General features: G+C 41.3%; 1 protein-coding gene across 1 annotated transcript in view; it reads left to right on the top strand.

The window, feature by feature from the left end:
• LOC134530859 (E3 ubiquitin-protein ligase RNF25) overlaps window positions 1–22,440 on the top strand; it is a 32,304-nt gene extending 9,864 nt beyond the window's left edge. Inside the window, exons 4-6 of the mRNA XM_063366125.1 lie at window positions 2,639–2,860; window positions 13,212–13,451; window positions 13,909–22,440. Coding sequence (XP_063222195.1) covers window positions 2,639–2,860; window positions 13,212–13,451; window positions 13,909–14,088 — 642 coding nt within the window. The 3' untranslated portion in view covers window positions 14,089–22,440. The remainder of the gene's footprint in view (window positions 1–2,638; window positions 2,861–13,211; window positions 13,452–13,908) is intronic.
• Window positions 22,441–24,514: the final 2,074 nt, after the last annotated feature.

The following is a 24,514-nucleotide window of genomic DNA, read 5'->3' as shown; positions in this document are numbered from 1 at the left end:
AATGTCTGAGGTGTCCAGTAATGAGAGACAGACTGATGGCAGGGAACAAGGGAACAGACCCGTGGTTGGAGCTGGAGATCTACTGTGCCACGAGCAGTACCACACTAGCTCTGAGAATCACACACTTTTTTGGCTTATTTCCTTTACATTTTTTACTTTTAAACATAATTTTTTTCATAATTTCTTTCAAAAGGGTTTGTAAAAGATTTGGGGCCATAATAAAAGTTGTCGTAGCAGTAGGGTTTTACTGTATGTTCAAAATGTAACTAATTAAAAGTTTTTATTAGGTATAATTTCAAGAAAATAAATAGAATAAAATCAAATTAAGTAGGAATAAATAGTATGAATGCAAGTATCATGCCACGAGTCTTATGTGGGATCAATCTCTTGCCTGTGAACACACAGCAAAAATTTTAGTTATCTAATTCTATTAGTGGAGTATACGGCCTATAGTATAAGTGGATTATGATTTTCACAGGTACAGTATCAATTTGTGTCAAGATCTACAGTGTTAAATAAGGTTTCAAATACAACAAAACATTGTACACTGCAGTGATACGGACAGGTGCAAGTTCAGGCTTTGCAAAATACAAAAAACTAAATGTTACACAATCATGAGTTTAAAACTTTACACAGTATCAATACAGTTAAAATAAATGGATACAAAATTTAGATACATTGCAAGTTGATAGCTTTAATGCAGTTTTTTTGGACATATGCAATTGCAGTTTTGCACTGTTTGTCCTAGAAAAATTCTGGAAATCAAAAATAAATAAAAAATATCGGTAGAATGCCACAGCGCTCGTACCTGCGACGAGCAAGATAGTCCAAGCTTTGTGCATGCACATTCGCCAGTCTTCCACGCAGCCGAGCCGTTTTTGCATTTAGTCATAACCACACCATAACCTAACATCTTTCTTGCACGTACACACTATCAGTAGTGCCAACTGTTTTTCTTCCCTACTAACATAAGTAGCGACTCCTGCGTTTCCCCGATAACCATTTCTTTATGTCTTTGAACGTCAGTGAAACTGTTTACCATATTAAAAAGAAAATAAACTTAAACAATTTAAAGCTCATAAATTACTAATAACTTAACTAAAGAAATTAAAATAATTAATAAATAAACTTCAGATGAATCAATAACATAATGTACTTTACAAAAATTTACAAACTGAAATTAAATACAAAAAATTAAATATAAAACTAATTAAATTTACCTTTATGTAAAAATAACCACCAATGGCCACTGCACTGAACACATCCCAAACTAGTATTATTACGGACATAATTGCATTTGATTTTATAATTATAACAATTGTAACAAAGTAAGTCTCTAGCTGAGTTCTACGATCTGAAAGAGTAAGAGTTGATTGTGGAAGCTTCTTTATATTAGTTAATTAAATTATTTATTTTGAACACTGTCTGTTGCACACTCGCCAGCACGAGCTTCTCACCGCGTGCCACTGCATCGTCGGGCACTCACCCCTCCAGTAGAAAGGTGTATTTTTTGAACATGACTTTTCCGATTTTCACAAAATATTTTATTTTTTAAGGCCTTATGGTTTTGACTTTACAATGACACCATTATCATGAACATTTCTGTAGTATTATTATTTATAATGCATTTTGAATAAAAACGCAAGCAAAACACAGGACTATGAAAAAAAAATTAAACAAGTGCGGATATTTAAAATTGAATCACAACAAAACATTAAAGCAAATCAAACAAAACTTTGTTAGTCAATAATTGGTGTTACCTTCTCCTGGCTGTACAACGGCTCGCATGCGGTTTCTCATAGACCTTGTTGAGGTTTTGACAAAGTCTTGGGGATCCCACCTCGCTCCTCCAGCGCAATCTTGAACTCGTGGTGTCGAATGGAGCCGGATTTCTGGCTCGGACCCTCCCTTTGAGCTCGTCCCATAAGTGCACGATTGGATTCGTGTCGGGACTGAGGGCCGGCCACTCCATCGTCTCGAGACAACCTCCTCCGTGCATGGTCATGCATCGACAGGGAGTCTTCCCCTTGTATCTTGCTCAGGGCACAGCATGACAGGAGAATGTCCTCGATGCATCGTTCAGCAGTCAGAGACCCCCCCCCCCTCCCCCTTCCGGCCACCAACAGGTATGAAAACAAGATCTGCTTTTCCCTCGAGGGCTATGCCAGCCCACATCAACCAAAGAACCACTGCCGTATGAGACTGTTTCAGCAAAACAGTATCGTTAAAATCACTTTCCTGGACACCGGTAGACCTGGCCTCTCCTATTGCCACCATGTAGTCATTCGGCTCTCAATATTTAAGAATTTAAGAGGTGGAAGGTCTTTCTCCAGATGCAGCAACGAAGGAGAGGGAAAGCATCGGGAGAATGGGTGTAATGTGACTGAATACTATGATGGGAGTAATATTATAACATACCTTCTCACTTCCCCTACTTAAAATTAGTTTTTGTTGTGTTTCTCTCTACATACTCACTGTTCACCGTGAATTTTAAATTATTTTGTTGAATTTTTAAAAAATATATTAATGTTTTAAAGCATACTAGGATGTAATAAATCTCAATTATACGTTTCCGAGTACGTTGCCAACACTGATGCAGAGAAGCTGAGCTGGCAATGCTGGGTTGTGCATGTCGCAGCTGACGAAGGAGCACCTCACCGCCAGCAACCTGCCCTCCTGCCAGTGCGCCATCTGCCTGTACGGCTTCAGCGAGGGCGACCACTTCAGCAAGACGGAGTGCTACCACTACTTCCACTCGCACTGCCTGCACTGCCTGGTGACCAGCACGCGCGCCTCCTTCCTGGAGGAGAACTCCAAGCTGCCCGTGTGGCTGCGCCAGCGCGCCGACTGGCCGGTGCCGGTGAGTAGCTGTCCCACCCTGCACTCTGCTGCTCGCTACTTCCACTCACACTGCCTGGTGACCAGCACGCGCGCCTCCTTCCTGGAGGAGAACTCCAAGCTGCCCGTGTGGCTGCGCCAGCGCGCCGACTGGCTGGTGCCGGTGAGTAGCTGTCCCACCCTGCACTCTGCTGCTCGCTACTTCCACTCACACTGCCTGGTGACCAGCACGCGCGCCTCCTTCCTGGAGAACTCCAAGCTGCCCGTGTGGCTGCGCCAGCGCGCCGACTGGCCGGTGCCGGTGAGTAGCTGTCCCACCCTGCACTCTGCTGCTCGCTACTTCCACTCACACTGCCTGGTGACCAGCACGCGCGCCTCCTTCCTGGAGAACTCCAAGCTGCCCGTGTGGCTGCGCCAGCGCGCCGACTGGCCGGTGCCGGTGAGTAGCTGTCCCACCCTGCACTCTGCTGCTCGCTACTTCCACTCACACTGCCTGGTGACCAGCACGCGCGCCTCCTTCCTGGAGAACTCCAAGCTGCCCGTGTGGCCGCGCCAGCGCGCCAACTGGCCGGTGCCGGTGAGTAGCTGTCCCACCCTGCACTCTGCTGCTCACTACTTCCACTCACACTGCCTGGTTACCAGCACGCGCGCCTCCTTCCTGGAGAACTCCAAGCTGCCTGTGTGGCTGCGCCTTCGCGCCGACTGGCCGGTGCCGGTGAGTAGCTGTCCCACCCTGCACTCTGCTGCTCGCTACTTCCACTCACACTGCCTGGTGACCAGCACGCGCGCCTCCTTCCTGGAGAACTCCAAGCTGCCTGTGTGGCTGCGCCAGCGCGCCGACTGGCCGGTGCCGGTGAGTAGCTGTTCCACCCTGCACTCTGCTGCTCGCTACTTCCACTCACACTGCCTGGTGACCGGCACGCGCGCCACCTTCCTGGAGAACTCCAAGCTGCCTGTGTGGCTGCGCCAGCGCGCCGACTGGCCGGTGCCGGTGAGTAGCTGTTCCACCCTGCACTCTGCTGCTCACTACTTCCACTCACACTGCCTGGTGACCAGCACGCGCGCCTCCTTCCTGGAGGAGAACTCCAAGCTGCCCGTGTGGCCACGCCAGCGCACCGACTGGCCGGTGCCGGTGAGTAGCTGTCCCACCCAGCACTCTGCTGCTCACTACTTCCACTCACACTGCCTGGTGACCAGCACGCGCGCCTCCTTCCTGGAGGAGAACTCCAAGCTGCCCGTGTGGCCACGCCAGCGCACCGACTGGCCGGTGCCGGTGAGTAGCTGTCCCACCCAGCACTCTGCTGCTCACTACTTCCACTCACACTGCCTGGTGACCAGCACGCGCGCCTCCTTCCTGGAGGAGAACTCCAAGCTGCCCGTGTGGCTGCGCCAGCGCGCCGACTGGCCGGTGCCGGTGAGTATCTGTCCCACCCCGCACTCTGCTGCTCACTACTTCCACTCACACTGCCTGGTGACCAGCACGCGCGCCTCCTTCCTGGAGGAGAACTCCAAGCTGCCTGTATGGCTGCGCCAGCGCGCCGACTGGCCGGTGCCGGTGAGTAGCTGTCCCACCCTGCACTCTGCTGCTCACTACTTCCACTCACACTGCCTGGTGACCAGCACGCGCGCCTCCTTCCTGGAGGAGAACTCCAAGCTGCTTGTGTGGCTGCGCCAGCGCGCCGACTGGCCGGTGCCGGTGAGTATCTGTCCCACCCCGCACTCTGCTGCTCACTACTTCCACTCACACTGCCTGGTGACCAGCACGCGCGCCTCCTTCCTGGAGGAGAACTCCAAGCTGCCTGTGTGGCTGCGCTAGCGCGCCGACTGGCCGGTGCCGGTGAGTAGCTGTCCCACCCTGCACTCTGCTGCTCACTACTTCCACTCACACTGCCTGGTGACCAGCACGCGCGCCTCCTTCCTGGAGGAGAACTCCAAGCTGCCCGTGTGGCTGCGCCAGCGCGCCGACTGGCCGGTGCCGGTGAGTAGCTGTTCCACCCTGCACTCTGCTGCTCCCTACTTCCACTCACACTGCCTGGTGACCAGCACGCGCGCCTCCTTCCTGGAGAACTCCAAGCTGCCCGTGTGGCTGCGCCAGCGCGCCTACTGGCCGGTGCCGGTGAGTAGCTGTTTCACCCTGCACTCTGCTGCTCGCTACTTTCACTCACACTGCCTGGTGACCAGCATGCGCGCCTCCTTCCTGGAGGAGAACTCTAAGCTGCCCGTGTGGCCGCGCCAGCGCGCCGACTGGCCGGTGCCGGTGAGTAGCTGTTCCACCCTGCACTCTGCTGCTCCCTACTTCCACTCACACTGCCTGGTGACCAGCACGCGCGCCTCCTTCCTGGAGGAGAACTCCAAGCTGCCCGTGTGGCTGCGCCAGCGCGCCGACTGGCCGGTGCCGGTGAGTAGCTGTTCCTCTCTGCACTGCAGGATGACCGGAACACGCACGGCTGCAGATATCACATTCATGCAATTATAATTGGTTACAAAACCCTCTAACTGTCGTTGATAACAAGTTAAATTTCATTTTGAGCTTGTAACTTTGCGTATTTATGTACAGTAGAACCCTGTTATAACGAATCTGAAGGGAGTAGTTTATATGTTCACTATAGAGGGGAAACTTTATATCTGGGAAAACTTTTATATTGGCAATACATATTCAAAAGCAAAATCTTAACTACACATAGGCTTAAGCCAAGAAAAGAACGAATGGAAATACTCAAAGCAACAGTTTTATGAGCAAATGCAGATATTATTTTTAATGAACTATACATGTACAAACTTTCTATTACCTAATGGTTCTTGGACATCGGCGTATTATCCTTTTTTCAGGCATTTAATACTCTGTGACATTTTCGCAGCTTGAGAAAGAAGATTGTTCAGCTTGTTTAATATTGTACTTAATGTGGATGTTGCAATTCCCAGTTCCTTTGCTATTAACACGTGCGGGACAGTGGGGTTGGAGTCTATTGGTGTCCATTTTATCTTGCACAGATAATGCCTTACTTTTTTACCGCGTTTTTCACCCATTTTTATGTACGTATTTCTTATTGAAGCACATTTGCAGCTTAATAACACAAAATTCTTTTTACCATCAAAAGTAAATAAACGAAAAATAACGAGTCTGGCACATCAAAGATCACTACGTATCATTTAGTATCGCAGTTGTTAAAGCTGGAACGAAATTTTCTCACTTTCTATGGATAAATTTAGTCCACAGAGTTCTATCTAGTGGTAGTCTTACGAACCTTACTCGATCAAAATGTCCGAAACGTGAACGATAAAAATTAAACGTAAAACTATTGAATTTGCTGCTATAATGTACATACGTATTTGTGTGGTGGTAATTTATGTTCAATTTTGATAACATATTAAATGTACACGCGTTCGTCCATTCTTTAATTATGCAGGGAAAACTATTTTTTATTTTCACCAAACTGATCACTATTTTTGGCTACACGTAGCCTACCGAGGCCACTCGAATACGACTTGTTTTAATATGAACAGTGGACAATCTGTAGCAACATGGTGCCCAACGTGGGGCACGAATTTAGACACTGCCTGATGATAAAATAAACATTCGGAAAAACAGTAAAAACTTATCAAGTAAAAGCCAATCATGACTAAATAAACTGGCAAAACCTTTTAGAACATCGGAAAAATTATAACTTGTGAACGAGTGATTCGTGTGTTTACAGGAAATCGAGGAAGGGCTGAGTAAGATTAGAGGGGATGGACAGGGTAGCATTGGATGTTCAGTTTTGACTGTAGATGAAGTGAACACTTTTGAAGGGACAGTGATTAAATTTTTTGGAGACGACCGAGGGGTTACTCCGATACAATTTGTAACCAAATGTGAAAAAGTAGTTAGCTATTTTAGTGGTTCGGATGAGCAACAGGTAGGATTGTTTATTACTAAATTGGATGGTGTTACATTGCAATGGGCAATACATAAGAAGAATGAATGGAAAACATTTTAAAAAAAAATTGCCAGTTGTGTATGTACTTTTTTAGGATAATTCAATGAAACATTATTATGGACAATCAGCTGTGCAATGTTTGATTATTGTGTAAAGTATGTTTATGTTGTTATTGTAAACAAATTGTGATCAAGAATTTTATCAGGTTGGACTAAAGACACTTCACTATAGTGAATATTTTGTATATTTTTTAAATGATAAATGAACATGAAATTCCAATGAAATGTTTGGTAGTGTCGGTATAACCTGTTGAAGGTTATATTTGCTCTATAATCAAGTGTTAATTGTGTTCTTTGTGCAAGATTGATTTGTTACTTTTTAATTTGGTATGGAGAATTGAAATAATTTTGTGTATGTAATTTTTCAATGTTTGGGTTATAATTTTTTAAATTTGTTTTAAGGAGTTATAATCATATGAAAAGTAATGGTATGTTGTTATTGTGTTAAAAAGATATTGCAATACTCATGGTCAGATTAATTTGTTGCAATTGTTTACACTTTGTTGATTTGTTATGGTATTTCTTTTGTATTCAATTGACACTTGTATATGGTATTTCTTTTGTATTCAATTGACACTTGTGTACTTTTTGATTTAATTTTTTATAAATTCAATCAAAAAGTAGGGGGGGTGTAGCATTGCACAATGAGGATTTGTGATATACGTATATATTTTTTGGTGTCATAAGTATATTAAAAATCACTTTCATATGAAAGATAGTAATTATTTAACATGTAGATAAGGATAGTTCAGAGCTGTTAAGAATTGTTATTAATTACTTTGGTTAAATTTCATGGAAAGCCTTAAAATACTTATTTCCTTGAGATACTTAATTATTAATTTGAGGGTTAACTCCAGTTCATAATAATTAATTTTGATATTTGATAATTAATGTCAGTAATTGTTTTGTTTAAAGCAGTATAGATTATAATTTTATAACACATCATTTTTAAACAAAAGTTTTTAATATGGTATGAATTTCAACTTTGTTTACTAAAATTTTGAACATTGTATTGGAATTTTTTGGGTAATTTTATATTCTATTGGATATTGCTAGTGTAATATTTTGAGAATAGTCTGGAAGGTACAGAAGGAAGAGCGGACAGGCGCGACACTCTGGCGCCAGAAAGTTATTTTTCACTTTGTAAATGCGTGTTTGGGATTTACGCGTCACGTTGTACGCACAGCTGTAGCGACCGTCTGGAAGGGTCTCTGGAGGCTACCACTAGCCAGCCAATCAGGGCAAGCCCTGGCGTCAAGTGATGTGCCCGTACGAATTTCCTTATATGGTCATGTTTTGGAATTATGTGCGCTGATTGGTCAGTTGGCCCACGGGGTTGCCTCCCTTGTTTTCACATTTACAAGGGAAGGTTATCTCGTCGACCAAGTCACTTGTTGCTCGATCGTCGCCGAACTCGGTCACGTCGTCGGCAAGTCGCAAGACAAATGAAAAATTCCTCAGGAACATTGTTTGTCTTTGTTTTGTTACGTTTCTATGTGTGCTTAGCCGGGCAAAAACATACAACTTAACAAATCGAGTAGCGTATTGCGGAGAAAATCTTCAATGTGATCCAGAATAGACGTTTTGTGAAAAAACTTGTAATTATATGAAAATATTTGAGATAAATGTGCATTATGTGGGCAAAATTTGTTCGTGGTACACGGGAAAACGTAAAACATTGACAAAAGTTGTGAGCTATATCCAATAAATTAATACATAACCTCACATCATTTTGCCGGGACTGAGACGGAAATTCCCAATAAACGGGAATTCATTATAGGCGGGTTCACTATAAACGGGTTCTACTGTATTTATTTATTTATTTATTTATTTATTTATTTATTTATTTATTTATTTATTTATTTATTTATTTATTGGTTACATGCCTGACAACAGTATAAATACTTTTGGGACAAGAAAAAAAATGGATGTACAGGATAGACAGGATAACAAACAAGATGTGGACACTGCAATCGGGTTTAGGCCCTGCATACCAGTAGAACATGTAGCCGCTACACACGATGTGGGCACCACGTCCAGGTAGGACGCTAGAACATGTAGCCGCTACACACGATGTGGGCACCACGTCCAGGTAGGACGCTAGAACATGTAGCCGCTACACACAATGTGGGCACCACGTCGAGGTAGGACGCTAGAACATGTAGCTGCTTCACACAATGTGGGCACCACGTCGAGGTAGGACGCTAGAACATGTAGCCGCTACACACGATGTGGGCACCACGTCGAGGTAGGACGCTAGAACATGTAGCTGCTTCACACAATGTGGGCACCACGTCGAGGTAGGACGCTAGAACATGTAGCCGCTACACACAATGTGGGCACCACGTCGAGGTAGGACGCTAGAACATGTAGCTGCTTCACACAATGTGGGCACCACGTCGAGGTAGGACGCTAGAACATGTAGCCGCTACACACAATGTGGGCACCACGTCGAGGTAGGACGCTAGAACATGTAGCCGCTACACACAATGTGGGCACCACGTCGAGGTAGGACGCTAGAACATGTAGCCGCTACACACGATGTGGGCACCACGTCGAGGTAGGACGCTAGAACATGTAGCTGCTTCACACAATGTGGGCACCACTATCCTGCTATCACCACCTACTAGGTCAATACAAGACTACAACACAAGGTGACAACTGAGATACAGAAATAAAACAGATAAAACATAAACAAATAAAATATAAAAAGTTATGAAGAGATTACATTAAATTATTAAAAAAATAAAAATAAAGTTAATATGGATGGGTAGAGGTATAGAGAAGGGAATGTATAGAATGGAAACTACAGTGTTAACTGAGGACAAGTTTCAGCACTCCAAGTGGAAGTGCAGTGAAAGAACGCTTAAGCGGCATGCGGAAAAAAGGCACAAGTGAACGCTAATGTTTACGTTAGTTTGTTTATTTTCTATCGTGCCAACACACACAAAAACACACACACAGGGGTACTCGGTTGGAAAAATTAAACTGCTTTGACGGGTGATTTCATTTGATATATTGGCATAAAATAAGCACGATAATTATTGATACACAATAAGTTGCATAGTGCATTCATGAATTTATGTTGTGATTATAACTTCATTACTACTTTTGAAATTCTAAGGCCGGCTTGCATAGTTGTGACTTGTAAAGTAAAGAATTTCTCCATTTTATTAACATGCAAAGTTTTTGCTTAGACTGTACTTACCTGACTCTGCAGTGGCTGTATATGTTCCTTGAATCATCTGTCCAGAAAGTTCCACCGTGTCTGAAGAAAAACTGTTGCCCAAACACTTAAACAAGTGAATTATTAATAATTGTTACAAGACTGTAACTTATTGTTACCAAAAGTCACATTTTCCCTATAAAACTTATAAATATATTTTTTAAATACATATATGAAATGCTCTACTAATAATTAGTAATTACTTATTCAAAAATGTCTCAATTAAAAAAAAACTGCAATAATCTTTGATGCTGTAGGTATCCTTTATCAATAAATTAATTCAAAATTGTCTAGTCCCATTTCTTTTTGAATTTTATGAAATTCAGAACTTACTGATGTGCTGTGCTTGTAATGACCTACAATGTCACGAGCCTTATCATCACACCTCCCATTCCTTCGTGAGATTTTTTAGCATTACTAAGAACAAGCTGTAAGTTATGAGCAAAACACTGCAAGTGTGTCAGAGGTGCTTTGCAAAGACTAGACCCCAGCTTGATATTTCTCGCCTTGTCAGTAATAATAAACAGTGGAATACGTGTACTGATGTTATTTTTGATGTTCCACTCATTCAAAATGTCATTAATTTTGTCTCCTATTGCTAATGCTGTGTGACTCTCTAAAAAAAACTAACACAGCCGAGACAGTACTTTATGAGAGCAAATTTGTTGATGAAATGACAAGTTAATGCCAAGAAAGCATCCTCACTGCGTGATGTCCATGTCCAAGAAAATGACATCGACTGAACATTGGCAATGGCTTGAGAAAGTTCCTCAGATATTCTTGTTTTCACAGAAGCATAGAGGTTTGGAATTTCGTTTCTGGAGAATGTGGTTCTGAATGGTACTGTGTACAATGGTTGATCTGACTGCATGAGTTTTATTTTCTACTCCACTGTACGGCAGCTTAGAATCAGCCAACCATTCAGCAATGTTTCTTGTCATGAGTTTTGCCTCTGGATGATGAGAAGACCAGCGGTAACTACATATGTATCTTCAATTCATCTTTGTTGCGATGGGCCTGGTGATGAAGCATCAGTATTTACGGGCAGTGGCCGAAATAGTTCTTTCTGCATTTCATGTTCTTTCTTCACAGTTGGGTGTTGCATCAAATGCCTTACGAGACTTTATGGCACTTTGTTCATCATTGCTTCTTGCAAAGTAGTTCCTGATACGAGTCTTTTCGTCAGCCATGTTAAATATTAACTAAACGAATAAAACCATAACATGGAACGTGACCTACTGACATATGTAAAATTTTGGAGCATTATGACATGATTAATAATACCCACTCAATTAAAACTCCCCTAATTTTGTAAACCTCAAATTACCCGCAGAAACAGTAACAGGAAAATTTAATCGTATTTTCACTACGTGTTTGGAAAAAAAAAACTATAGTGCTACCATCTATTGTCGGCTGTAGCGTAACTCCACCCCTTAGTGACACACGGGCCAATCACAGCAGTCCCTAATGATTTTCCTTAAATTTTTTCTTGATTTTTCGATCAAAACAAGATGTTAGATATTTCGATTTAATTCAAGTAAATACAATAATTAATACAGATATAAAATTCAAATGTGTTATTATACACGGGAAATGATGAAGCGGTATACTATTAAAATAATGACTCGTTCAGCGCTGCGTTTTAGGCCATTCATTGCCCGTTTTAGTTTTGATGATAATCATAATATACATCATTTTCTGGAAATTATTTTTATCAGAAGTGGAATTTTTAAATATTTTTGGTATTAAACGTGCCATATTTCACAAACATTTGTTGTCTGTTCTCTTGTTGTAGGCTAAATGGCCAGACTAAATTAAGGGATGTGATCCATAATTTTTTTATTTATTTTTATTTTCTAGTTGGCTAGACGACATTAGTTCAGACCAGTATTTAATCTCGTACCATGTCTCGCGCCGGGCTACCGCGAGCACTCGCGCTGCCTCTTCCGAGGGAGTGGTTCTCTTCATTCCACCCCCAGACCGGTAAGTGGAAAATTAAACGTCCTAATGGCTATAGTTACCTCCCCATCTAACCTTTTGCCCTAACTTCTCCATTTATTTTCTTTTCTTGAACACTGGATCCATTTTTTTGGTTCCAGTGGGGTCCTAGATTTATTTCAAAATTAATGCCAGTTTCGGTCCAGAATTAAACGAAGAGATGTACATAGCTGGAGCGCAGGCTTTTCTCCGGCTCAAGCCCATCCCTGAAGTCTACTGAATGTGCGCCTGTCCCTCCGGAGTGAGTGCTGCGACCTCCCGCTTCTAGTCACCGCCAGTGAACAGTCAACGGTTGAATATTGTGAAATCAAATTATATATAGTCCCGCACTGGTTAGACTAACAATTGTTTCAACTTATTAATTAAATTTACTAATGTTATTTTTTGTTAATCATGATTGTTAAATTTGTTAAATTGATAATATATTGTAATTGATAACTTCGAAAGGCCCGAGCCCCCCCCCCCCCCCCCCCCCCACACCCACCATTAATTCTGACCTGACCTTTGTAATTTCTAAGATTATTAAAGAAAATAATGAAAATCTTAATTAACAATAAAAAGGGTAAGCTTTAAGCAATTTTTTTTTTTTATTCACTTCAAATACGATCCACTATTCTAGTTCCTATTGTGAGAACTAAGTCTTTTTTAAATGTTTCTCGCCTGTGTACCTCTGAGTATACTGTTAGTTTCGGCCACTTAAAGCAGCGTCCAGACCTTTGATAACAGAATTTATGTAAAGTTTTCTTTAACCACACAAGTAACAAGGGCAGTAACAAGGCCCACTAGTAGAACGAGACCTGTACTAAGGGTTACACGCTTCAAGGAACCTGATCAAGACAAGAACGCAAGCGCTCTAGCAACTGATGAGGGCGCTGATCAGAGAGAGGGACACGAGGGGAGGGGGAGGGGAATGACGAGGACAACACCGATCCACAGCTCGAGTGCTCGGCTCTTGCGTTTTCCTTTCCCTTGCTCGTAACTGTGCGTGCAGTTACAGCTGAATACTTGCTTAGTTTCTCAAATGTAACAAAATCTAAAGTGTGTTCTACTTTTAAAGCATTTTAACATGCGACACATGTTATCACTGTCATTTAGTAAAAAATATTGTTAATGTAGTTTGAAGTTAGTTTATAATTTGGCAGGTGAGTGATGAATGAGGCGTCCTCTGTGCAGGTGTTGTGTCCCGTGTGTCGGGAGCGGATCAGCTACGATGGCGAGGCGCTGGCCGGAGCTCCCCCGCCTCAGGAGCTCAGCAACGCACACCAGTTCGAGATGAGCGACGAGCTGAGGCGGCTGCAGGACAAGATGGCAGCCCTGTTCTACCACCAGAAGCAGCGCGGGGGTATCATCGACCCGGAGGCTGACGAGTCCAAGAGAACTCTAGTGCTGGATCAGCCGCCCAGTCCCCACTCGGTGAGTGCCTGCACCAGACTCCAGTTCCCCCCCAACATAGTGCTCTAGACCCCACACTGTGCCTATACCAGGCACTAGAACCCACCCAACAACTGAGCGCTATCAACAGTGCCCTATACCAAATTGTAGAACCTACATGGGAACCGTATGCTAGCGACAGTGCCTATACCAGACTTCAGACCCTGCCCTGCAGAGCGGATACACAAATATTTTTGTTGGTAAATTTGGTTGGCGAGGGGGGGGGGGTGGGGGGGGGGGGTTAAAAATAAACTTACATTTCTGCAGGTGATGTGGCTTCTCATACAGGAACATACTTTCTTTATTGAAATTTTTGCAAAATTTTCTTAACTTTTCATATCTTTCCTACCTGCACTTGATGACGGCCACTGCCGCCCTGCTGCCAGGGACCAGGGACCAGGGACCGGGAGGGAGTGTGATTGGCGGGCGGTGTGTGCAGGAGACCAGCCCCGGGCCCAGCCTGCCGGCCCTGTCCCCCCAGCACGTGTCGGGGGAGGGGGCCCGTAGCTGGCGTCGGCCCGGCCCGCCTGCATCCCCGGAGCACGCGGGCGTGCGCAGTTGGCGTCGCGGGGGCCGACGCCCAGGTGCCAAGCCACCCCGGGCCACCACCACCAGATGACGATGGCTTGTGGACTTCAGCTGGCCGTGCCGGCCTCCCGGGTAGAACTGCCCTCGTAGCCTCGCTCCTAGTGCTGCTGTCTCGTCGTTTCCTTGTGTGTGTCTGTGTCGGATTCATCCTGTTACAAACATGTCTTGGAGAGTGTGGCTTGCTTTGCTACCAGATGCACGGGAGTGGAGGAGTCCTGCAGCTTACCTCTGAGGCATTTAGGATATTTATTTTTTTTTCAATAACTTTCAAGCTCTTTTGAGTAAATATTCGGCTTAACTATATTGAGTATATATCCTTCAACTTTTAGGTTATGCTAATGTTTTTTATTGTCACAAATGTTTAAATACAAAATATGAATGGCAGTTGTCCACATGATTGTGTAGACATTGTAAGCACATGTTATTAGCTTCTGGCCATGATTGTGTGACGGCTGCAGAGCAGCGGGAAAATGTTGGTGCGTACCGGGAATGCACTTGGAGTCGGTCGGGGATGCTTGACTGGGCTTCGTCCATGGATGATACTGTGGAGCAGAAACTCAGTGATGTTTCACAGGGTGAGATAATTCTTGACCACCTTGTCCCGGTGTCCACACACGCACATCAGACCACCTGCCTGCCCAGCATGTCTCCGGCACACACAAGGTCTGTGGTGGGATAACCTATGTCCGCAAATAATCTCTTGTGATGGAGCAAGTCACTAATTTTTAATTATTATGAATTGTGAACCATGATTAAAAGAATTAAATTATAACTATTTTAATTAAGTACAAATACGTAGCCCAGTATAGTACAACATGTATAGATTATTTTGGAACACTCACAGATGCGCTACACAATGCTGTTCATAACTGCACATAAGCATATACAGTAAACCCCATTGTTACAACCCATTTATATTACTTTTATTTTTTTGGAACCATGAAACATTTTACAAAATTAAGTAAAAAATGTAAAGGAAATAAGCCCAAAATTCGTGTGTTTCTCATGGCAAGTGCAGTACTACAAGTAGCACAGTAGACATCCCTATACCTGGTAATCTTCACCCTCCACCCGGTAGCCTTCCCATCTGCTTCTGGCGTTACGGTAGTATAACCTCATTACTAAGTACTTACAGGGACCTTGAGTTTTTGTACTTAGCACTGAAAAATACATACATATCATCATTACAAAGAGAAAAATCATAAAATTAATCAAAAATATAGCATTACTGTAAGATACAACATGATCATTTGGTGAAAATCTGGCATCAGTTTCTGCATACCTAAGTTTATTATTATTTTTATTTTTTTTTTAAATATCTGTCATTTCAGGTTGTTTTTGAGTTTTAATGATGCTCTTTTGAGCAAAATGTTCTATGTCATAGAAAGATTTCCTGATCTCTTCTGAAAAATGTTCATGTTTGGAGAGGAATTTGCTTAGTTTTTCTAAGCTGAGAATAGCTTCCGTAGCTGTCACAGGGGCTCCTCACTGTCAGCTTATGATGACTGTAATTGAATGACTTCACTAATGATGTCGCTGTCAGTCAACACTGGTGTCATTTCTATTTAATTACCCACAGTCATTGTCTGTGAATGAAACAGCATCAAACTGCATGGAGGCTGACATTTCTTGCCATACTTCAGGGTCAATGTCATTTCTTTCTCATGTTTGTGCTGTGGTGTGGCTTGCATCCTGGTCTGATGAAGTCGCAGTTAGCTCGTCAGCATTACAGTTTACAATGCCAGACTTTCTCCAGCAGTTGGCAATACAGTAGAATCTCGTTATAGCGAGCACGGTAATAGCGAGAACACGGCTATAACGAGCCGTGTTCTCGCTATTACCGTGCTCGCTATAACGAGGTATTTTTGAGGAATTTACGGCGTGATCGCTTGAAGCGCGCTTTTGTTATTTTTCTGCTTTATCTCCACCCCTCTCGCTCGCCACTAGACATCTTGCCGTTGACGCCTGTCACATTCTTCAGCCTTGCAGTCGCCACCTAAGTGCGTGGGTTTATAAATATAATCCCATCCTTTCTTTCTTTTATCAAACTTCCGTTAGTTATCTGTGTCGTGTGTAGACAAAGTTTGAGATTGGAACAGAAACAACGTAAGAAAGTATTTTTTACAAATTAGAAATATGTAAGTTTTTGTTTTTATAATCGCGTATTTTCACGTTTTTTTTTGGTTATCTTAAATGAGATAATATTAAAAAGCCGCTCTAATGAGATTTAATTGTTTCTTGGTTAACAAAAACTATTAATTATCAAATACTGTTAATTGTTTATATTATATTTATTATTATTTACGCGACGTCATACTGTACGCGTACGCAATACGACTGGATTCGTTGCTGCAACATAACATAGCATGTTATGCGGTATCAGAAGTAACGAGTAACGTAACGATAGTAACGAGTACTAATTGTTATAGTAACGAATAAATACGGGTACACATTTTTTCGTTACTTTTACACCTCTAGTAGGCACTACCGTATTTATTTCCTAATCGCTAGGGCAGTTTTCTTGTAACTTTTGTTTCGGGCAGTTTTTGGGGTATCTGTCCGGGAAAGGGGTGGTGATGGTTTGAGTTTAATCCCAAATTTATTTTCTAAAAAAGTTGACAGGTTTCTTTAAATGAAAAAAGTATAGTTTTCCAGCGACTATTTCGTTTGAGGCGTACGTGCGTTGCCGCAGCCGCACTCCTGCTTTTTTGTAAGGAATTAAATTGTCGTGCTACACTAGCACCACCTGTTAGCAACATCCCGAACCAACATGGCCGCCAGCAGACAGCCCGCGTCGGCAATAGATAGCAGGACAATGCTGCGTCGGCCGCGGGCTGAGATGCTATACTTACGTGGCGTGGTAGGGTATTCTGGTTATTTTGACGCAATCGGTGATCGCATCCGTACTTATGGGGTATCGTTTTAAAGAGAATTCACACATCTGCTCACAGAAATTAAGATTTCGTTAATATAACCTGTTATTTTCTAATTATACAGGTTTAAACACAATTTTTATGCTATTTTCGGTTAATTTTTATTTTTTGGGGGCCAAAATCTGTCCAATTCGGTTATAGCGAGGACACGGTTATAGCGAGGATCAAACCCGGAACCGTGACACCTCGCTATAACGGGACTCTAGTGTAGTTTCTTGTTGAACATTCCACCATCCACCTGTGATCATCTCAATTTCCTGACGAACATTGATGTTGGTGGGCACTTTTAACCTAATGTTGATGAGCAACCTCTCAACAAGGCGTTTTCTAAAATGTACCTTGGCATTCTGAATAATGCCTTGATCAAAGGGCTGCAACTGAGATGTGCAGTTCGGTGGCAGAAACATCAGTTTGTTTTTTCCAGTCTAACAACACTGTGTGCTACGCAGTTGTCTATTAACAAAGAATTTTTCTTCTTTTTTTTTTTTAGTGTCCTTATCAGTCTTTACCAGCCAATTTTGAGAAGAGTTCTCTTGTCATCCATGCTTGGGTGTTGTTAGCATAATCTGCAGGAAGAAAAAGAAACTCCTTTGAAGCACCTGGGAGTCTTGTGTTTACCAGTGATTAATGGCCTCAATTTTTTTTGTTCCTGTGGCATTGCAACAAAGCAACACAGACAACCTTTCCTTTGCTTTTTTTTTGCTCCAGTGAATTTTCACCTTCATATGCCATTGTCTTGTTAGGCAGAAGCTTGTAAAAATAGGCAGTTTCATCAGCATTGAAAATATTGTCTAATGAGTACGACTTAAAAATACTCTCCAGCTTCTCTTCCTTCGACTGGTTTGCAGCCTCTGTGTCCGCATCTTCATCCTTCCCACTCGCAGCCTTCCATGATGTACCATGTCGTTCCCAGAAGCACTGCACTCCCTTGGAATTCATTGATGTCCATAAGCAATGCAAACTGTCATGCTTTTGATAGTGGAATGTGACTTTAAAACTGTTCTTAGTCTGTGTTTGTTTCCCAAACGTATTATTTTGTTGAAGACACCACGAACGTAGGGACTAATTAATGTGCCACTTGATTTATTTATAGTTTTTTGTCGATTGTTTTGGAATTGGTTTTTTTTTCAAGTGCTGTTTTATGATGTCAGATGGGTAGCCATATGCTATAAGTTCATATTCATAAGTGTCTAATATTTAGAGGTTGAACATTTTGTCCATGTTGTCATCGATGTGTTGTCGATAATACTTGCTTAGTTTCATTGTTGGTTCCGTTTATCTGACATCAGCCGATTCAGTCTTGTTTTCTGTGAATTTTTTATCTTCATATTTTTATTTAATTTTTTATTTATTTTTGGAATTTTTCCATGAAAAACATTGCAAATATGCAATGGCATATGTCCAAAAAACTGCGTTAAATGAACGTTCTTAAGTTGCAAAATGTTACCTGCTCAACAGTGTCTCTGAGGATGTTAAAGAAGAATGTGCTGTAGCATGCGAGGAGCGGGTTGCGGCCGTGAAGGCACTGCCACTGGCAGCCTCCCAGATCTGCCTCCTGCATGTGCAATCTGGCATTAGTGTCACGATTAGCCAGGAAAATGTACAGTCATAATAGACAGTTTGCTTAAAACAAAATTAAAGGTAAGCAAAGAGATGAGTGAAGTGCTAAATCAGACTGGTACAAAAATCACTTTAAACATCCGCACACCTTGCTTTTGCTCTGGCATTGAGCTGGTGTTCCTGCCAGCAGCCCCTAGACAGACAAGGATGTGCTTAGGGCAATGGAAGCGATAGTCGCTAGTTGGATGGCATTAAAACAAACTACCGGTACCAACTGCCACAGTCATGCCCACTGTTAAATTCCACGGTTGGCCCGGCAATACAACTGAGAAAAATAACAAAGAAATTTTATAACTTCTTATTGTAGATATTTAAAGATTGTTTTAAGTTACTCAGTGATTTGGTAAAGTTTTTAATTTAAAAAATTGGTTGTCTGTAAAGTCGGTTTACGGACGATAGTTTAACGTGACGTCATAACAAAACATTGATGAAATGATTGATCCAGAAGAAAAGGAAATATATCCGGCCCAGGGGCGCAACAACTAAATTTCCAAAGGGGGGGCAATATACCTTTTTTTATAAAGAATCATCGATCCCCCCTATTGAGGCGGGGAGTCCGGGGGTCCTCCTCTGGGAAAATTTGTATTTCAAGGTGGAACTGGGTGCTATTTAAGCAGTTTTATTATCTATTATTTCTTTGCCCCCATTTGCCCCCACTTCAAGGTTTCAGGGGGGGGGGGGTGTCAACCCTTGCCCCCCCCCCCCCCATTTTTGTTGCGCCCCTGATTCGGCCTGAGACTGAGCCGTAATAGGTTTTTGCAACCAAACCAGTTAGGCATTAAAAATATTATATTCTTTGAGGAAGAAATTTTTTTTTAAATTTTTCTAATTTTTGTATGATAAAATCTACCTCAGCATACTTTTATGAATAAAATTGAATCATTTTTATTTAATTATCACTATTTTGTATGAATACAAAGGAGTGAAATGAAATGTACAATTTAATTAATAAATTTACTTTTATTTGCATTCATTAATTCAAATATATTTAGTACTTTTGAAATGTTGCGTGCGCCATATTTATTTTTACAAGTACAAAAAAAAAATTCGCAGCTGCCGGGATTCGAACAGACAACCTTTAGATTAGAAGTTAGTGGTGCTGACCACCAGGCCACGAGGCCACACTTGAAATATAATAGTTTCAGATGTTATATACATATTTATAAACTTTTTGTTCACGGTAGGGGAATAATATTATTTTGTTTTTATAACAAGATTTTATAACAAATACGTATCCCAAATACACTAAACTTATTTATAATTTGTTACAATTTTTTTAAAACATTATGCAAAAGATCCCGTGTGTAATTTGAATTATTATGTGTAACTGTACAACACCATTGTTGGTTCAAAACGTATTTCATTATTCAACATTACTTTTAAATAACTGTACCGATTGTGCTGAAAATCGGTTGATGATCGTTAAATTACATAATATTAATAATTCAAGCGATGAAAATATGATTGAAAAGTCAAATCGATGGTTGTTCCAATCGAGTGGAAGAGAGATGCCATGCATGCGTACAATGAGCAAACAGGACACATCCGTAGTGGGACATCCATAGTGGGACACTTTTTCGTGCGTGCAGCCGGCGTTCATTGATTTATTAGACGTTGTCACGTCAAAAAAATTTTCCAAACTTCCTTTGTTTTTTACTTTAAAAAAAAACTTAAACTCGCACACAATACCAACCAAAGTTCAGTCCTCTGGTCAAAGTTTGTGAATCAATAAAGTTTTTATACTGGTCGGATTGTTTTCCGATAAAAAAAATCTTAAATACATACCAACACAGTTCCAGTTGGTCTTCAGAGCTTCCTTTCGCTTGATATTAAAAATAAATAAAATGTCCCAGGGTTAAGATCACTTAACCAAACCAGGTACGTTCTCCCACGGAAACTTTTATCGGGTGTGTGATGATGGTCACCCTGGGTCGATCCCGACGCCTGTAGTCAAATTTCCAGGTAAAAATTTCCAAACAATATTAATAAAGGTTACTCTTCGGCCTGGTCCCAACCAGCAGGCGTGAAGTGATCTATTCTGAGATTTATTTAGTTTTTTTCGAGAGAGCTGCAGACGACGTGGTCGCACGTAGCAACGATCGAGCGACAACTAACCTTGCACCACGCAGTTACCTTACTTTTACAAAGCCAAAACAAAGGGAGGCAATCCTGTGGGCCAACTGACCAATCAAAACACAGAATCCAGTATCTGACCATATAGGGGAAAATACTGAAAAAATGTATTTCTCTATAAGTCTGGGAAGACACATCACACCACTTCAAAGCTTGCTCTGATTGGCTGGCGAGACAGCACCCAGCGAAAGTTCCAGTCTATTACTGAGCAGTCATGCGCCCACGTTCTGGGGTTTTCCAACAACGCACTAACTTGAGGCCTGAAAAGTAACTTGCCGGCGACAATGTGTCACACCCGTGTCTTCCTTTCTTCTGAAACCTTCTAGAATGTTACAGCGTGACTACCCAGACTATAATTTAAAATATAACAGAACCTAATTAATACACATGTTAATTATAAGTGGTAAAGTAAACAAATAATAATAAAACACAGTACATTCAGCTTTGAATAAAACTTAACCCAAATTAATAATAAACACTATTAAAGCACAAATAAAATATTTGAAATACACCACTTGGTCCCTCTCACTACCATCAACACTGAATACTGGTGCTAACCACAGACATTCTGAATATTCAATATTCTCCCTTTTACATATGTGTTTGAAATACTGCAAATATATCATCATTAGTAATTGTGCTCACTGTTTTAACAGTTTTTGCAACTGTACTTTCTGCTTGTGGAAAATATTGAGAGTTGACATTTCATTTGCAGGTACAACTACATTTTCAAATTTAACTTTCAAATTTAACCAAGTGCTGGTGAGAAAGTGTAGTAAAATATTAAAAGCATTTCAGCAAACTGTCATCAGTCTTGTGTTTTGTTTAAACTCAATAGTGACTACACAATGCATGCAACAGATGTGTGATGCGTGGTTATAGAGACATATATGTAATTGAGTATGTACGTACACTAAAGTTGACATTTGGAAGAAGCAGTGGCCACCACTGCTGCTAGAGCTGTCTGGTCGAGAAACAAGTTAGCGAGGAGAGTCCGTGTGTTGCAGCTTCATACGTCTTGCCAGTGGAATCAAGTTCATTTGGTGAAAGTAGTAAAATAATTTCAGTTAATGCTTCTGGGATTGTTACAATATTTTAGGATGGTTAATGAGAACTTATTTAAAAGTGTTGCATAAGTTCTATGGTGATTTTAAAATCATGAGTTTAAGTAAAAGTGTTATGTCTGTGCCTAGTGAAATTAGTACTGGTTTCTTTAGTTGTGATGATAATATTATTCCGTTTTGAAATGCATGGTTTTAAAAATTAATATTATTTCATTCATTAATTAGAACAGATTGCCAGAAACTCAAAAAGTGTGATCCAAGTGGAGCCAGTAGTTACGACTCATTCCAGCTGGTTAGTCAAGTTGATTGCACTTGATGGGACAGGACGAGATGAGATGAGACTCAAAGGTATTTTTCTTAGAACATGTTACGTATAGTACATGTGCAGAGAGAATAAAATCACTTACCACTGTTTCCAAAATACCTTATAGTGAAACCTTGTATTTCCTATTTCCAATCTTATACAGTTATTTTGAATAATTACACTGTCCGAAAACGTATGTATGTCTCGCTATGTACGTATCAAAACACTAGAAGTAGCCACTATTTTAGAATTAAATGTGTGCAGTACATCATATATTTGTAACACACCAAATAAACTTAAAAAATAAAATATTTTATTAGTGTCTCAAATGTATGTTTCTTTCTAACACAGCATCAGTCCATAGTATCGACAACCTGCACAAACGTAGCGACTGGATTGTAGGAAGGATTTTATTTTATTTATAAAAGTTTCTATTAAGTATTTTGTACTTTAATGATTTTTTTTAAATAATGACATGACTGGAAAAGGCCTAAGGCTTTTTTCACAATAACATCGCACATCCAACACTGGCAGTCAAAGACAATGTTCAAATACGATTTTGCAACTGAGCAATGAATTGTCACTGACCATGCTGACATCTGTTTTAGTGCAGAATTTCATAGTTTTGAATGTAATGGTTGAAAAATGCTTTTTTGAGGGAACGTAAATGAAGAAAGGAAATGTTTTTTAATATGAACAATACACTTTTTGTTATTTTCCCATGTAACATTACATAATAAATTGTAGGCTTTAGGTGATGTGCGTGTGCATGCTTGTACCATACTCATTGGGTTAGTCCAGGAGTCTGCAGACTTTCAAGTGAGGTGTTCAAATACTAAGCAAAGAGATTATCCCATTTTTTAGAGAGCTGAAATGTGTATTTTCTCTGTATCTACATGGAATTTTAAGACAATAAAAAAAAAAGAGATAAAATCAAAATATTTTAAAATTTCATTGTGTCCCTAAAATTTAATCCATGCAAGAAATCTAGTTTCGCAATATATGCCAGAATGTATTCTTAGGCTTTGTGACAAAATTCAAATTGTCCATTACAATAATTACATAATTATACAGATGCACGATATGAAATATAATAATAATGAATTTGAATAGATCCAATTTTGTTTTTGTAATAAATTCAATCTTATCTATTGTGCCCACACTGTAATCTTAACTTTTTCTTTGTTTGCAATTATGTTTTATACATACAATTTAACACAGTATGTTTGAATGAGATATTTTGAGTTAACTTATACTTTGATTAGTTTGGTAATTTTATATATTTTTGGAAACTTAACCAAACAAAATACATTACAATTTTAGACAAACTGTCATTTAGAATAAATACGTTCAATAAGAATCAGTGTAATAATTGCAGCTGTGTGTACTCTAACAAACAAGTCAAATTCCAAACATAGTGTCTGAATAGACAACAAAACATACACGTAATCATTAATCTGTTGTCCTACCACCTTCTGCTGTGCTGATTGATGAGGTCTACTGGAGGCACCAACTACCACCAACATGTTCATGGACAGAGCACTGTTGTTTTTCCCAGGGCATGACGTCAGGTGACCTAGCTGAAATACCTTTGGGCTGTTCTAGGTGTTACAGGTACTAACTGCGTGGTAGGTTAGTTCCTTGGCCTTTGAAGAGCTAGTATTCTGCTAAGATTTATTTTACTGGATGTGGTGTGCTCATACATGGCACTGTGTTAACTATGAAGTTGAAGCTCGGCACGGCACTTATGCCTTTGCTGGTTCGACGGTGCGAGCACCATTACGCGTTATTACGGGCCTGTTATCCTTTAATCAGAGAGATTACTGACGTCGACCCAAGTGTCTCCTGGGCTCCTTCAGGCCGTTATGCCTCGCCAACGTCCTCCCTTGCAATACTAGTGCACCGACTGTGAAGTGCGGCGAGCAGGGACGCACCCGCGTGCGCCCTAGCATGCCAGTGGGCTTCTTTTTGTGTTGTAAATAATTATGCTTTTTATGTATTTTTAAATGGTCACGAGCCTCAACAATTGTGTATATTTTGTAACGTAACAAAACTCTCACGTCTGAATCACTGTGTAAATACTTCGCTTGTCATTTATTCGTAACTAATTAATTTATGTGTAATTTCGCTTTTTAATTAATTACTCGTTATGTTGTGTTAATAATTCTGTGATTTTCTCAAGTGCTTATGCAGTGCTAGTAATGTAATCGCAGCCTGGCGCATCGCGGGGCGGGCCTCTCCCACGCCGGCCATTTTCCCCTCCCCTCCCCTCCCCTCCTCCGCGGCCCGCGGGCCTCGGTTCGCTGGCGGGCGAAGGGGTGCAGTGGTGTTCTGGGCGCGATAGAGAGCAGATGTGCACGCCGCTCCGCGCTGCTCGTGAGGCGCGTTTGTCATCTCGCAGTC

Source organism: Bacillus rossius, chromosome 1 (assembly GCF_032445375.1).
Source record: "Bacillus rossius redtenbacheri isolate Brsri chromosome 1, Brsri_v3, whole genome shotgun sequence".
In the NCBI taxonomy this organism is placed as follows: Eukaryota; Metazoa; Arthropoda; class Insecta; order Phasmatodea; family Bacillidae; genus Bacillus; species Bacillus rossius.
This window is presented reverse-complemented; position numbering and strand designations above follow the sequence as displayed.